Below are 17923 nucleotides of genomic sequence, written 5' to 3' on the forward strand. Positions count from 1 at the left end.
CTCTTCCTATAGGAAGCTATCGGTCGATGAAAATTACTCATCTGCTAATGATACTCGTGCAATCTTTTCTTCCGAGATATTTTTCACGCGGATGACAGTTAAACTTCCGTAAACGATTATTCTAATTCGATAGTAAATTGCTTTGAAATAGACTTAACTATAACATTTCTAAGGCCCGGTGTCACCAACGTCGCTTAACTTTAAGCTTAGTTTAATTCGTTCTTTGTCTTTCTCCAACTGTTACTTTAGAAAGAGACAAAGAACGCGCGAATTAAGCTAAGTTGAAAGTTGGACAACGTTGGTGAAACCGGACCTAATAAACACGTTTACACGGTTGACGTTTGAATGATTTCTTAACGGAAAGAAAAACATAAATTATCATAGCAGAAAGGAAGAAAGGTCTGAAAAGATCAGAGTACTTCAGTTTAAGGGGTATATAATACTTGGGGAGGAAAGTCCTCTATTATGAGATAGGATTCTAATAATGAGATAGTAGGTGTTCAACGTCCAAATTTAATCACAAATCTTTTTTTCGCAACGATTACGCGATCTAACAATCAATTTTCCATTAAGCAGAATTCACTCCAAGGGCAATAAATTCATGGCGGAACCAACGGATGATGCCAATTATTTTAACAGAAACTCCGCTGTCTTATAATAGGAGACTTTTCTCTACATACGTGATAACATACACTTTACATCTACGACAGAACACTATACATGAATGTTACATTAACGACTCAAGAATGCGTAGTGGCATAATAACGACCTTTAGTTTCGTTACTGTCTCTGTCTAATGTATGCGATTGTTTGGTGTCTCTGGCTCTGTTTGTCTATCTATCTGTCTGTCTGTCTGTCTGTCTGTCTGTCTGTCTGTCTGTCTGTCTGTCTGCTGTCTGTCTGTCCATCCGTCCGTCTGTATGTCTGTCTGTCTGTCTGTCTGTCTGTCTGTCTGTCTGTCTGCCTCCTATCCATCTGACACTCTAGCTAACTGATCTGATCTCGATTCTCGCTCGTTTCTCATTTCAAGCAAGAACTATCTATCTTACATAGAACTTAGAGAGTACGACGGGTGTATTCGATCTTCCTGAAAAGAAAAAAAAACAAGAATGACATGTTTCTTCCGTTTCACTAGGTTTGAAGAATGGAACGACTAGTAAGCGTACATACCTCTATACCTTCCGTGTGTGTTTGCTAGATAAATAGAGCCTAGCGAGGACTGTGGAACGAGGCCGTCTTGCAATGTGTTCTCCGCGCGATTCCCGCGCGACGTCGCGCGACGAAGCTCATGCATGCATGAGATTCGCGAGGAACTCGCGGCATTCGCAGTCACGCGGAATATCCCGATTAAAACTCACGTGTGTGCGTCGTGCGATCGTAGCATTTCCGTCGAGGCGATATGCGCGCGCGCGACGACGACACGCGCGAGCCTGACTGGCGAGCGAGAACTGACGTGCCTCGCCGAATCACGAAAACGCGAATTTATCGTCGTCCCTTCAACGCGAGCGGATTAATCGCGTCTATCGGCCGCAAGCCGTTTGCGATGATAGACGCGGTTGACTTCGAACCCGCGTTTACGGGAGCGTCGCGACACATTCGTCAGCGGTGTCGCATGTCTCCTTTAAGAGTGACCCGATTCGGAGAATCGCGATATTTCCTAATTAATCAGTTTTCGCGAGGTGCAAAATATTCTCTCCGTATACTTGAAAGCTCGATAAATTGATCGTATGTAGTTTGCGTTGTTACATCTGCAAAATCATGTGCAATCGAATAGATACCCTCGCGTTTGTTTTCAATTTGATATTACGTTACCAAACGATACGTTTTCGATTCTTGTTCAGTTGTAAAACATTGCGGAAAATAATAAAAATGGAAATACGTGTCGGGGAGTAAACCTCAACTGCGGGAATGGATGCATTAACAAGCGGCGCAATTTACGAGGGATTAATTGACATTCAAATTTTCGCCCACAAAATAGTTAAAGGTACAATTTGCAGTGTTGGTTTTCGTAGCTCCGCGCGTTTGTGGCGGTTGTTCTAAATAAAAGTTGGCAAGTTCTGAATTATATTTATCAATAAATTACGATATGCAGGGATAAGGATATAATTTTGTTGAGAAAGAGAAAGTATGTGCAAAGCAGAAAATATTGACTCCCTCATTGATCTACTCTCTTTATTCGGATGATAAACGATTTTACCCGTTACTACCTTCATAAATCCGAGGCGCGTCATCGGAACAGATTGTTTCCGTCCGGATAAATCAGTCTTTAAAGTACGTACTCGGTTCCTCGCGGGAGGTTACTCGTATATCACGCGGTTCACTTAATACTCGTAGATACACGCGAGAGACGCGTGATTATTTATTGAGTGCCGACAATCCGTGCTTATCGGTTCCTCTCCCGCGCGACGGAGGGACGGCGGAGGAATAGGATCCTTCGCGAGACGGGATTTCGATCGCTAGGGAAGATATCTCCAACAGCATTTTGTATCGCGCATTGAAAACCCCCTTTATCACGTTTGAACTTAATCTTTTCGCGTGCAGGCGCCGCCCGATAATTCATAGGTCAATGCATACGATTAAATAAAGTAGCGCGTGACGTAAAGTTGCCGCCGCACGTGAAAAATGCATAGCGTCGACATTTAAACAATACAAGCCCCCCCCCTTTTTTTTCTCTAGATCGCATAATTTTTATGAATCCTCCCTTCCGGCAAGAAAAATATATTATTCTCCGCATGTCGCTCAAGTATGTCAGAAATATTCCGGGCGGATATGACGCCAATATCGAGTGCTTACGCGCATATAATGTTTGCGAGGGCGTTTCATTCTCGCGGACGATTCCCTGAGCGTTGATGTTTACTTAGACCGCAATTTATGCATTTAAACGACTCCATTTAACCCGGGTGGAATTAGTGTTTTTATTGTTGCAGTTATTCCTCTTACGTTCGCGAGAAAGTTAAGATGGCTTTAGCCGGCAGTCGTAACGTTCTCCTTCGTGCTTCGTACTTAATAACTACCATTATACACTGTTTATGAAGTATTTTCTTATATATAAAATAATATAAATCAATTTGTCGCTAAGATGATTTTATTTTCTTCTCATTTACAACAAGTAAAAGGCGACGTAACAATCTGATGAAAGAACGACTCGCACAATCGGATGCGCGTTTGTCCGCCTATTGAAAGTTAGAAAATTTTTCAAGCTTACGGATTATCACGGATAGAGCTACATCGACAGGAGCTGGTTCGACCGAGAGCGTGGGAGAGATCCGCGGGACCCGCGCTCTATTTTCCCTTTCGTCCTTGACTGGCGACCTATTTATCTTTCTGCCCGCAGAACGAAGAGCAATCAACGGTGGATGAAACTGCGCACGACCGTGCAGCTGTCCTCGGCGATCTCCACGATTCAGAAGAAGCCGCCACTGAAGCGCGAGGACTCGTTCCTGAAGAGGTTCTCCACGAGGCAGATCCCAGAGAGCCAGGAGACCCTCGACACCGGCGAGGGCGAGGGGGACGCGACCGACGAGAAGGAGGCGGGTAACCGGCGCCGCAGGCGACCCCGCAGACCTCAGAAACCGCCGAAAACCGTGGTCAATCCCGACGAGAACTTCTATTATTACTGGCTGATGCTGCTGTCGGCCTGCGTCCTCTATAATCTCTGGACGCTGATCGTCCGTCAGAGTCTGCCGGAACTGCAGGCGCTGGCGCCTAACACCTGGCTCGCTTGCGACGGCTTCACCGACCTCGTGTTCTTCCTGGACGTGGCGGTGCAGTTTCGCACCGGCTACCTGGAGCAGGGCCTGATGGTCTACAACAATCGGAAGCTCGCCGGCCACTACCTCAAGTCCAAGTCCTTCATCCTGGATCTGTTCGCGCTGCTGCCGCTCGATCTGCTCCAGGTGAACCTCGGCAGCAACCCCATGCTGAGGTTCCCCAGGTTTCTCAAGATCTACCGGGTGTACAATTATTACTACATGGTGGAGTCGCGCACGGTCTATCCGAATCTCTGGCGCGTGCTGAATCTCATTCACATACTGCTCATACTGGCGCACTGGTTCGGCTGCTTTTACTACCTGCTGAGCGAGGTCGAGGGCTTCCAGGGCGACTGGGTGTACCCGTACCGGCCCGGCGAGTACGCCACTCTGACCAGGAAGTATCTCGGCTCCCTTTACTGGTCCACCCTGACGCTGACGACCATCGGTGACCTGCCCACGCCGGAGACCAACGCCGAGTGAGTGACATAATCTCTAGCGAAACGCACTACCTTTCGCTCCCCGCTGCCCCCTTTCGTTTTCGTCTTCTTATTTTTCCTTTGTCGCACCGCGCGCGCGCGCGTCCGTTTTCGTCACAACGAGGCTTAAGAGAGGATGGAACGTCGGCATGTTCGCGCATTCTTTCGGACCTTCGCTCGCCTCTCGGACTGAGAATTGTCGGCGAGAGCGTCGGTACCACGCGTTAAACTACTGTCGTAACGAAACATCGAACGATCTAAATAGTAAATAATAGCAGTACTTTTTTAGACTTTAACAATTAATATACGGTATGAGAATATGAAAACTGGATAACTAATTATCTCGAAGATTGCTATACAATGAACTATTTTGTGCAGTTTTCAGTTATAAAGTTGTAATAAATATATCGGAAATTCTTCCTCGCAAAGTTATCGTTAACAAACTTCGCCGCCATATTTCCCGAGTGTCGCGTTATTTTCTCGTACGATACGGTCGGACGAAGGAATTAATCGAAATCTGACTCTCGCGTTACTGCAATTTTCTTCCCGAAAGTGGATGAGATTATCGAACCCTTTATATGTTTCTACCACGATTTCGATCCCCTCAGCTTTCTAATTCTACTCGTATCGAATAGGTTCAGCGCAGGAATGGTCCCATCTTTTGAGAAGAACTTGGGAGAACAGAGCTTCTCATCTCCGAGATTGCTTTTCTGAAATTCCCCCAAACGCAGGCGAACCCTTCGGCTGAACCCTTTATAGATTTTTTATACCAATGCCGGCGCATATCGCGAGTGCCCAGACACCTCGATCAATCTCGAAGTCTCAAGTCTGTAACGTCGCGGCCTCCGAAGCTCGAGTTTAGCCTGCATTCGCGCCGAACGTTATGACACCCTAAAATCCGACGGCTCCTTCAGGCCGCGGATCAACAGGTAGCTGGCGCATAATTTTATTTACTTTACGACATTCGTTCTTGGGCCGCGCGACTCGCGATCCATCAAGCTGTCCGTGTAATAAAATTCGCGCACTTGTAAAAAAGCGCTCGAGTTAAAATCGGAGAATTCTCGAGGGTAAGAAGAAAAGCCGGAAACGGACGATCGTTGATGTACAACTGACACATTATTTTCAATGAATATTTTAATAACTTTGTAGATAAAGAACAGATGTCACAAAGAGGTAAGAAGGAAATTATGTCCAATTATCAAGCGCGTCCGTGCAACTTGTTTACGTCGATGCCCTCGAGGTTTCGCGCAGGCGAATCGTTTGGCAAGCGACGAACGCGTTACATCCACTCTGATTTCAATGAACGTCATAAATCGATGCGCTCGAACACTCGATATCGACGGGAAATTAGCGTCTCGTTGAGAGAACGCCGTGGGCTCAATAATTACGCTTTTCCCTCGCGCGTTTCCCGGCTTCCCGGTCGGGTCCGCGTATTTTCGGAAGCCCGTCACATTCATCGGGAAATACAATACATGTTATTGGAGCGTGTTCCGTAACGGCGTATCGCTGCGCTCCCGAGAGCGAGATCCCACTGGACCGGGGGCGAGCGCTCTCCATCTCGCCTAAGTCGGATTCAAATTCTCGTATACCATTTGGATGCAAACGCGGGTGTTACACGAACACTCGACACTGTCATTGCCGCAGCCATTCGTTATGCAACGGCATCTCCCACGGGGAGATCGTCCTGAATTTCGTGGACGTTGAATCTGAGGACCGGCCGCTGCTAACGTGACGAATCCTGAAATCGATGCGCCCCGAAATCGAGTCTCTCGATCGAGAGACGATCGCTTCGCGAAATGTCGTTACGTAAGTCAAAGATTGTCGTTTTATTACGGATTATCGTGGCAACGACGGAGATACATTTGTGAAGATTACGGTAGATGGAGCGTTCTCCATGTTCTCCGCAAGCCTGACTCGTGCGATCTGCAATTTAGAACGCAGATTAGAATTCAAACTAGAATTCTGTTTATATAATTTATGCGTCGCAATTCGACAAACATTTGAAGTAAGCTTATATGCACACGGGAAAAAGATGCTATTGAATTGAAATGAACAATAAAGTCGCTTGAATTAAACGGTGATGTCACGGGCTGCCACGAGCATAAATAATTCTCAGTTGCATTTGCTATGGACTTTAACTTTAAGCATTGAACTGTAAATATCCAAAGTATTAAGACAACTACCTAATGTTTTTCATTCATTAATAGCGGGTTTTCAATATCCAAATTCAATCACGATCTTCCTCAACATCAGTTTTCTTCCGTGTATGTACATAAAATATAAAATTGACTAACGCGCATACAGTAAAAGTATACGGCACATAAAAATACAAATAGAACTCTATCTTGAATGTTGACGCGAATTATAGATCGCGTAAAGTGGGCTCCAGTTTGGCGAGGGTCGATAAAAAAAAGGATCCTCATTCCGCGAATATCGAGTGGCGCGTGCAAAATGCGAGATCGGCATCGAAATCCCCGCGTCCTTTAGAATTCGGAATTATGTAATTCCCGCGTGTTTCGACGCGTCACAGGCGATACGTTACGCGGAGCACGTTTCAGTAATAATATCGTACAATTTAACAGCGTACGCAGCATAATCGGTGCGTCGAATTAACTTATACAAATTAATCGTCGGCTAATCGGCGCTAAATCGATTGACAAAGCGCCCATTATGTCGCGCGGGTATACGCGACGCGCGGTCGGGCTCAAATGGGTGTTGCAGAGCGCTTAATGTTTTACCGTATTATCGCGCGGGCGCCACATTCGATCAGGTCGAGCGCGATCGCGATAGAATGGAATCGGCAAAGCCGATTTGATCGGCGATCGATCGGTTCCGTCCCATATCGTCGTCGCGGATTTTTCTCCGTCCGGACTTAGAATGATCACCAAACGGCAGTCGTCCGTGCATCGTCGATTTTCCGCACGTTTGCCATTGTCGGCGGTGGCGAACGCGCCGGTCTCTCACGGTCGCGCCGTCAGGTTCGTCGTTGAAACATGTACAGGGTTCGCAAAGTCGAGTCGTCCACCTTGGAAAAATTGGAGAACGCGAGCACGCTTGCCTCGCGAACTGAGCGCGAGTGCCCAGCGTTCACTTGAGCGAACGGGCTCGAGTCAATTTTCGTGTAAATCTTTACGATCCGCTCGCGCTGGAATCTCTATCCCTCCCGGCTTGCGTTCCGCGCGCGTCGATTCGGCGCGCGGTGCGGGAACCCCCGGCGGTTCCATTGTCTCTCCTAAGTTAGTCTCTTAGTGAACTTAGATGCCTAGGAATTAGACTCGTGAAGCGGCCTTGTTGTTGTTGTGTTGGCAGAATCGTAGCGGGCGGCAATCCCCGGAGCCTCGCTCGTCGCGGCCGACTGTCCCGGCTTCTGCAGTTCAAGCATAATGGAGGGTATCTGTATCGTTTCCAGAATAAAGAAAAAAAAACGATAAGAGAAACGGAAAGAGAAAGGGAGAGCGAATGGGAGTGAGAGGGAAAGGCGAAAGAGAGAGAACGGGAGTGTGAGAGGCGGAAGAGCGTGCGAGGGAGGGAATGGATTGGAATGATAGGGGTTGCATGTAGGAGGGAGCGAATGAGAGTGCAACGAGAGAAAATGCATGTGAGAGAAAGAGGGGAGTAGAGTGAAATGAAAAGAGCGAAAGTGATGAATTCGTTTCTGAAAGAGCATACATGTCTGCACAAATTCGAAAAGGGCGACTTTAGTGGCCACACAAGATCCGACCCTTCCGTTGGCTATCGCGAAACGTTTCTCGGAGATGGTTGAGCCGGCGAATTCGACATTAGAGGGTGGGATGGAAAAGAGAGACGGGAGTCGTTTAGTACACGCTCGAATTTCGCGGGAAGAAAGCGAGTTGAACGAAATCCAGACCGTAATGGGAGAGAGAGAACGAGGCCTCTCATTTACGACATTGTGCTGCGACGGGAGGCGGGCGGAGAAGAGAAAGAGAGAGAGTATTCGTTTGAAAAATGATCGGGACGTTGAGGCCGCTCGTTACCGAGCAACCGGTGAATCGAGCGCGATTTAATTCACTGGTACAATAACGTTGAAGTGGCGGGTCTCGCCGACTGTTCTGTCGAGACGTTATTTTTCAAGCATAACGAATTCCCCGCGCTGTTTTATTACACGGCGGGAATTTATACCGCGCCGCGAAATCCACGTCGCGAAATTAGAAGGGACAAACAATACGCTTTACTTCGAATTGCATTTTTCGCAAGGACGAGTCTTCCCGGGGCGGCGACGCGGCGGACGAAAATTTTTCCCTCGGGCGGCACGGAGGAGTTTCGAGCTCATCGGATATTGCGCGGTAATGGCTATTCGGATCAGTGTTTATCCTCCAAACAGTATTATGTTTTGGTACTCTCTGATTTCGCCCTCCGCAGAGACATGGGCAAACAATTCTGCAAATAGCTGGACGGTAAAAGAAGTGACGATAAATCCACGCCGATTAATTTATACAATCGCGTATGGGGGCGCGTAAATATGAAAGGGATAATTATCTACGTGATTGTGAATTAATCAATGTAGATGTCGCGTTACTCTTGTAATCCTCGCTAAACAGAGCATCATCTCGTTGTCAAGTACGACATGTTGTTTCGAGAATTGAACATACCGGTCCGAATAATTGTTCAAGTATTACTACAAATTCACAATGCACGATGCATGTTCTTTACGTTTTTTTAAACAATAAAGTTAATACGCTCTGACGTGAAATCACAATTCGAAGGAATAAAGGATAGAAGAGCCAAGACGGGATGTTGGTGTCTAAATGATTTTAATTTTTTAATTTATTGCGAAAAATTTACCTCAGCCAGGGTTTGAACCTGGACCACCTCCCTCTCACTTAGGTCCAGTACTCCAGTTTTCCACTTTCTGGTTAATTGTTAACCAGAGGTTAGTCGACTCTCTTCTCAGATAATAACATAGAAAAAGATGGAGAGTCGATTAACTTCTGGTTAACAGTTAACCAGAAAATGAAAAACTGGGCCTTAGGGCGTCTCACCAATTCGACCACCCAGGCATGTGTGTAATATTTATCGCTTTACGTTTTTAATTAGATCGCAATTAGACATAGATACGAACATGAATACGAACTGATCAAAGAAGGAAAACACGTTTTTACTCGCAGAATGCGGAAGTATTTTTACGAGCGCGAGAATTCGCGGATCTCTGCGCAATATCTCGCAAGCAATCGGGATGGATCTATTAAAAAAAAGGGAAGAGAGAAATACGTTTGTGCGTAACGATATTGCGTTCCGCCGGGTTATTGACCGACCGGTCGGCCGCGCGGGAGGAAAGTAATTTATGCGTCGCGTGTTATATCGCGGGGAAACGCGCGTGCACGAAAGCACGTGTCGAAGTCGACGGGATACTCGCAATCTCTGAACTCTTCGAGGATCAGACGGGAGGCGGATGCCGAGTCCGTTCCCCGGCAATTAGTCTTTGTTCGGATAGCCGAACGGTATGCAGATTACCGCGATGATCCAACTCCAACCACGATGGAGAACGTTTCCGTTACTCTCGCGTTAGGTTTGATGGAAAGGCCGCTTTACGTGGCCGGTACAAAGTTTCAAAGACAAAGTATATATCCAATTGAAGGATCAGATAGTATCGTTACCTTTAAGAAAACATGCAGTCAAAACTGATAAAAGAAACTGATCACTAACTGATGGATAACTGATCGTTGTAATGGCTGTCATAATCAGTCGCTGATAGAACGCCACAAGTTACTGGATTCAACATTATCAGTTACTGATGCTGCTAAACAGCACTTTTTCGTAAGGGTAGGCTATTTAAATAGAAATTATGGAAATGAAAAAGAAGGTTGCAACATGCAAAGATTATGCAGTGCATAAATCGCCCTCCCTGCATAAATTGCCAGCCGTAGATGTAAAAATCGTTATCTATCTCAGTCGTCGCAAAGTACACCGCGGGTTATTCGAAGATGCACTTTGGTAAAGGAGGTATCGGCATAAGTGCTTTACATCAATGTCAGCGAATAAGTGTCGCCACGATGAGACGACACGTGGTCGGAAACGTCTCTCTTAAATTCGCGACGGACTCAAAGTGATCGATGAGTCGCCGCCGAGACGCTTTATCGAGGAGAGGAGCTACGGACGAACGAAAGAGGGAAGAGACGACGAGACGAGGTTAATAACGCGAAATCTTCTGCGGAGAATCGCACGAGCCGACGGGTAATGAGCAGCCATAAAGTCGCGAGATGACAAACGATGGAGGTTCGTGCCGAAATTTAACGGCGAATTGACATTTCTCGTAGAACTTGACGTGGCCCGAGGCAGAGATTCTAATGCGGTTACGTCTCTTTCAAATTGTTTGTCTATTAAACCATTAAAGAACGCAAATAATTAAGCGCTAGAGACTTAACGGTGCAAATAAAACAAAACCCAGTAAGAGCACTAACGTATAATCAACGTCGAATCGACGTCGATTCAACGTTAGTGTTTTCTCACTGAGAAAAAGCACATAAAAGAATAATTGTATTTTCGCATGGACATCCGTGCATCTAAACACGATTTGAATTTTTACAATTTATCTGTACACGAATCAATGATATATATTGTCCATTTAATTTATTTGATCCAAATCGAGAAAGTTAGTTTTGATGGAAATGGATAAAATTAGAATGAGCGGTTACGACGTCTCGAGTAAGAAATAAAACAAGCGAGACGTGAAGAAAAGCGTGAAAGATAAAAAGTGTATTTTGCATATTTAATTGGTTATATTCGTTTATTTTATTTAAAACGATGAAAGTTAGAGCTCGAATGGCGCAAAATTGGAATAAGCGGTTGCCACGATGCTTAAAGTGGAATAGAACGAGGTGTAAAGAGAAACGTGAAAGTTAAAAGTAAGCGTAATCTCTCGTCCCGCTTGTTCTCCAAAGTCTATTCTGTCTCGCGAATAATCCGTTATTGATGGTATTCGCGAAGAAAATCGATTGAGATGAGCGATCGCGTTCGCAACAAGAGGGATCTTTAAAGTGGGAATTTGTCAACCGGGCGACAAATCAACGCGCGCCGCGACCATTACTCATCCTCGTGAATACGGCGGCTACTAGCTCGGCCTAAATAGGCAACCATATTGCGGCTAATTACTCTTTGTTTGCCAGTGAATACTCTGGATACCGATGTAACAATGGCGTTCAATAAGGGCGGCGGAATTGTTGAGTGACAATAGCGTATGATTGGCATATAAACTTCCTTCGACCCGCAGGAACTCTGTTCTCGAGGACACGTCCGTCATCTTGAGGCGCTTCTTCGCAAGCGCCGTCGCGGATATCTCTGAATCGTTCTTTCGTTTTCGCGATTCGCGACTGGGGATTTAGGTACGAGAGATCTGCCGTTTACCTTTTTGTCGTACGGGAAATTGAAGCTTTGAAGTTTCAGGCAGATTTAACGAACTAGATTTGTTGTTTGCAAAACCGCGCTGTTACCTTGTCGAACGTGAGTGATACGGCGGCGATATCGCGCGGAAGGACACGCCGTCGATGACGCGCGCTTCCGACTAGCCGATCAAAACGAGCGCCGATCCCGTGTGATCTGTCACGATATTTTTTCGCGACGAGGTATTTTTTACAACGAACGTCGAACGTAGGCGCACCACGTCAGACGGGGGTTTGAGGTTTTTCTGTACATGCCCACGCATTTTTTTGTCGCAAAAGTTGCTAAGTCACTCGAGAACCGGGCTATTTTCATCCCCCGAGGCGCAAAATGTATGATGGGAACACGGGGTACTCGTCCTTTAATTTAATATTCTAACCGCACGAGTGTAACAGTGTAACGGTGATTTACATTATCGCCGCTCCGTAAGTGAGACCGCTAATACTTTATTATCGATTACGTTCACAATGTCGTGTCCATAAACTGCCGAACGTAACTTATTTCGCGAGATAATCTGATCGTTCATTTTTCTATCTCAGACTTATCGTACGATCGCACGAAGCGTGCAAACAATGCAGAACTCTCGAAAATTACTTTTTCAATTGTAAGCCTTTGGAAAAAATATATCACATCCAACAGCAATCGCGAAATTATGCATTTAAACGTCGTATAATATATAACATTTTACGTTCAATTAAGATAAAATATATTTTGTTGCTGTAAATCCAAAAATTTTAGAAACGCGGCAATCATCGACTTTTTAGATAATTATTTTCAATTGTATAATTATTAAGTTATTTCTTGCTCCTTTTAATAATATCTCTTCATGCAATCACGTAAGAAATATTCGAGACAGTATCTCTACAAAAAAATCCATCTCTTTAATATTTTCCTCTAATACTTCTGTCGCCAATTATTTTCGTTTCGATAAAAAGAGACATCCAAAACTTTATACTGTATTTTTTTTCTCTATAAGAGGCTAAACATTTCTAATGCTATTTTTTACTGTTCTGGTATCACGATTGTTTCAATAAAGTATAGACAAGAGGAATAAATGTAGTATTGTACCTACAAATCAGATTTTCTATCACGAAGAGATTCAATTTTTTAGTGTTTTTGTAGCTTCTCTCTCTCTCTCTCTCTCTCTCTCTCTCACTCTCACTCGATATCCCTGGTTGTTAGAACATACACGAGAACATCCAATGTTCTCCCTCGTGTGGACGTACATGCTCGAATCACGCATGTATCGCTTCTAATCCGTGCAACGTACATATATATGTAGAATCAAGTTGCGCCACGCCGGCGAAATCGTGCACCGACGGGAAAACGTGGTTTATGCGACGATCGACTTAAATGCATTAAACGCAAAGCTCAACGGAGAGAACGAGCACCGAGGTACGATCGTTCTGCGGCCCCGTCGCGATCGTTAAAGCTGTGAAACAGATGCTGGTGACAGCTCGGGCTTTACAATTCTAAATGTAATCGATTTTTTTTCGACGTTCGCACGAAATGGCTGAATATCACACCGCGAATATCGGAAAAATCGCAACCGTATCGGTCTCGTACCGTGTCTCAGCGCTGCTTCCGTCGTGATCGATTTGAGTTAATCGATGACGGTATTGTTGCACGACGACGGACAAAGAGTTCCCAGACGGAGCCGCTCCGACCTCGTAAAGTGCATCAACGCGGGCTGAGTTTCACAGCCCAGTACTTTGTGACGTCTTAATTTCCAGCCTCAAAACTTAATATCCCTGAAAGCCCTTAAGAGATTGCCGAAACGAGAGGGCACGGGGTCATCGAGGTTTCGCGAGCGGCATGGCCGTATCGGCGACGAGACACTCGCGTTTTGTCTCGACTCTGGGATGGCAACGACCCGGTTAAAAACTCCATCCCCCTGCAGTCGGGCGGCGGAGATTCCAACAGTCCGGCATTACAAACCGTATCTGTCTCGGTCGGCGACAGTATTCAGCCACACCCGAGGCTAATTTGAATAATACCCACGGGAATATTCCATTTTGTTTCCCCGCGCCACGCCTGGACCGCGTCTTCGCTCCTCTTCGTCCAAGTTTTATTCGCTCACCGCGTCGTTTTACATTAAGAGTTAGAGTCGCGCGCGATAAGGAGATTCGCAATTGAAACGTGACGACGCCTGACGTTAATGCGACTTATAAATCCAATATAACATGTAACGTGTGGGCAATATGCACGCGGTTAGCAGGCAGCGTATAAACCATTATGGAATTCTTCATTTAAATATAAATTATTAGAGGAAAGCCACCTATTATGAGACAGCGGGGTTTCTGTTAAATTAATAGATCTCATCTGTTGATTCCACCATGAATTTGTTGCCTTTGAAGCGAAATCTGTTTAGTGGAAAATTCATTGTTAGATCGTGTGATTTTTGCGAAAAACAATTTGTGATTGAATTTGGGTGTTGAAAACTTGCTATTTCATATTAGAAACCTGTCTTATAATAGAGGATTTTCCTCTATTATTAAATATTATTATTAATTTAAAAGTCCAAATATTATTCATAATTATAAGCGTTTGTGAAGCTTGGTTGTAAATCCGTGATTACTATTTTCAGTTGAAAGATCTAAATTTGCGGTTTTATTCGATTTCTTGTACCTGAAAAAAATCCGGGATATTGCGACAGATATAGCGCGATACAATTTGCGTATCAACGTGGGACGGACGGCAATCTGTATTACTTTAGCTTGATGGTAGTTTATGAGCGGTTTCTTAGTCTCCTAACCCCCAGCATTTGTCAGGCTTTAAGTACCCGACCGCGGGCGCTTTTGAACAATCCAAAAATAGTAATAAGCATGATTCATAGGATTTCACGAACTTTGTTTTTACGAATTTTTCGAAACTTTCGTTACGGCACTTGCCACTTGTTTGCCCCAAGACACCGATGTACAGCACCCGAGTTCCATTGACCTACATCATCCATCAGAGCCACAACTACCTATAATATTTGTGCCTGACGCGAGCATTATATTCTTGTCTTTCCACGTGGCTTTACGATATTCATTTCGCAAAAAGAACAAATATAATAACCAGAACTCAAAGAATTAGAATAACAACAATCGAGCGGTTATTTTTGTGGCGTTATGCGGGATTAAAGCAGAATTTCAGAACGAAGTGATTAATAGCAATAAAATGTAATAAAAAATTATTGCGGTATAATAGATCGATCGTATTATATAATAGATTTACGTAGATTAACGACGGATATAGAGCGATAATTTAACAATGTCGGTAGCCGATTTTAGAGACAATATATCTTCCGGTTGTTGAACGTAACTTTATCGCGGTTTGAGCAAAGTTTTACATTCATTTACTTTTTGGATAAATTTATATCCAAATTTATTGACGAGAGGTGAGAGAAAATGGACATCACGTATGTGACACGATCGCGAATTACCGTCGCGATTATGATTAACAGGGGATCAGTTCGTGACTAATGGGTCTCCATTCGAGGCGCCGATATTCGATCGCGTTACACCGACCGTCAATTCAACTTTAATGCCAGTAAAACGCCGCGCGTCGCTTTCATCCACTCGCCCTTCGATTATGCACGATTCGATCGCGTAAACTTGGATACGCAGCTAGAGGTTCTCGCTGATGTAACATTACATTAAATCACGCGTATCCATCACGTGCGTATCCACCAGAGCGTTTTGTCAATCTATGAATAATTCAAGATAAATTGTAATAAAGCACGTAAAAGACACCGACAGGGGTACGGAACAAATCTAAATTTAATATATATATGTGTATTAAAAGATTTATTGTTAGATTAAATTACTGCATCCGACGTTAATTTAGACAAATCTATTATGCGATTCCGCAATAATTCTTTATTGCATTTCACTGCTATTAATCACTTTGTTCTGTAAATGCTTTAATCCCGCATAACGCCACAAAAAAATATATATGTAGCTGAAATTCTTCTCTTTCTCTGTCTGATTCTCTTGGCCTGATTGCCCACCACAGATAACCCAAGCAGGAAGTGCGGGAAAGACATAATGAGATCGCTATAAGATGCGTGATCGACGTTAATGCGCCATTAATAAGAGATTGATTCGAATTAATTTCGTTTACTGACCAAGCGGAGCGTAGTTTTTCAACATCAGCGACGATCTGCGGAGGCAACCCTCCGCGGTTTTGCGTCGACATCGATCTTCGATATCATTAACGTTATCTCTCGACTCCAATTCGTGTAAAGGATGGTATATCGTTACATCGGTGCCCTTCCGGTGATAACAGTTTGCTTTTCGAACGGATAAACTCGGGAAAGATATTGCTGGCCGACGGAGGACTGCGTTGGCGTTGTGTCTAGCAAGAAAATTTATTGTGCGAGAACACTAATCTCGGTTCTCTCCCTTGCCCACGACGAAGTCCACTCTCTCTATTTCAATAAAACAAGCCCGTTTTAGCAAATAGGCAATGGGCGAGCAACGTTGTGGAAATACAATTTTAACGCGGTACCAACAATGCGATACAATGTAATCGATAATACGATCGGTATACAATGAAATCGACACCGCAATATTGAACGCCCTCCGTGTAACTGTGATTAGTGTGGCTTTAAATAAACGCGTGTGCGACGCTTAATGCCGCGGCAAATGGAAACTCGATACAATATCCGTTTTCGGACGTGCTCGACGAAGCGGAGTAGCAAACCTTGACTTAGCGGAATTATCGTATATCCGTCAATAGCAACTCGGCGGTCGCGCGACGCACGTTGACGATTGCAGATCGAATTATCGATCGGAATAACGCGACCAAATGCCGAATGGCATTTGCGAATTTTCCGCTCCACAAATTAACGCACGGAAAGCTTCGAGATGTCGAGCGTTTACGCGCCTCTGATACGTGAATTACATAAAATTTCGGTATTATTCAGATTTTTTTTGCTATTGTACCAAAGAAAATTGCGGATTTTGAAAATAGTCTAATCTAAAATGTGAGTGTTTTGAATAGAGAATATTCTTCATAAATATTTATAGAAAATTACTGTTAAAGGATATTTGTTGGAGTTGCGAAGTATTATGTCAAGTTTTATCATGGGGATGAAAAAAATAGCAAATTAAAGTAGATATCTTATAAAGATTTGTGGAAAGGAATATTAATTTTGTCTTACATAGAAGTTAAGAATTATTACAATTTTAATAATTCTTTTCCAGCAGATAATTTCACTTATAATGACTTAACATTTAAATGATACAACAAAAGTTACAGGGAAACGAAAGAAAGGATATATTTATTCCTTTCTAACTGATCCTTTCAGCGTCATTTTTAATATATTCTTCACGCGCTTTCACGTCGCGTCGAAAGTAATAACGAAGTATCGAGCACAGCATTATCAATGACTTTGGAGGAACAATGAGAAACGAACTCAGTGACACAATGTCGCGCGGATTATCGCTCTTTTTAACAGTAGATTAATTACTCTGGTGCTCGATCACATTGGCATTATGAGAGACTCAATTTAAAAGTCTCCATGTTACCGTTTAACTTGAAAAGTCTATTCAAATTTTACGCACCTATTTAATCATATCTTTCTACCGAGTAATTTTGCTTAATTTTAAAAAGTGCTATTACAACACTCTCTTTCTGTCATTCGCAATGCACTTTGTGTACCAACAATGTCTCAATGTCGGACTATATCTCATTCTTTGCGTAACATAACCCTGGGGTAATCGGTGATCTTGAAATGAGAAATAAATTGTAAAGGCGTAAATGGAATTCGTCATCGGTCGAGGGGAAGCTAATTTTATGAGAATTAAAATCTTCCCTTGGACGCGAATACCGCGAGGAACATTTTCAAGGGGGCGATACGAGGGGCCACCCATCCTCGGACCCTTCGAATACGCTTTACGAGACGATTTAGCAGAATGAGACCGACGAGATTGCTTTGCCTACTTGATTAAAATAGCGGGAATTACCAGCGCGTCCGCGCGGAACGCTAAAAAGGACTTTACGAAGGCAGAACTCGTCGGCAGAGATATCTCTTTCTCTCTCCCCCTGTCTCCCTCTGTCTCTCCCTGTCTCTTCGTGTCTCTCCGTGTCACTCCCTGTCTCTCCGTGTCTCTCCCTGTCTCTCCGTGTCTCTCCCTGTCTCTCCGTGTCTCTCCCTGTCTCTCCCTGTCTCTCCTGTCTCTTCCTGTCTCTCCCTGTCTCTCCCTGTCTCTCCCTGTCTCTCCCTGTCTCTCCCTGTCTCTCTTTGTCTCTCCCTGTCTCTCCGTATCTCTCCCTGTCTCTCCGTGTCTCTCCGTGTCTCTCCCTGTCTCT

At 44.3% G+C, this 17923-nt stretch overlaps 1 protein-coding gene across 1 annotated transcript in view; it reads left to right on the forward strand.

The window, feature by feature from the left end:
- The window catches only part of LOC105561718, a 53706-nt gene that overhangs the window by 12912 nt on the left and 22871 nt on the right, over positions 1–17923 (forward strand). Inside the window, 3 exon segments of the mRNA XM_012011947.1 lie at positions 3222–4232; positions 5384–5390; positions 7546–7618. Coding sequence (XP_011867337.1) covers positions 3222–4232; positions 5384–5390; positions 7546–7618 — 1091 coding nt within the window.

This window comes from Vollenhovia emeryi, unplaced genomic scaffold (genome assembly GCF_000949405.1).
Source record: "Vollenhovia emeryi isolate VEMERY1.0 unplaced genomic scaffold, V.emery_V1.0 DF939203.1, whole genome shotgun sequence".
Lineage (NCBI taxonomy): Eukaryota > Metazoa > Arthropoda > Insecta > Hymenoptera > Formicidae > Vollenhovia > Vollenhovia emeryi.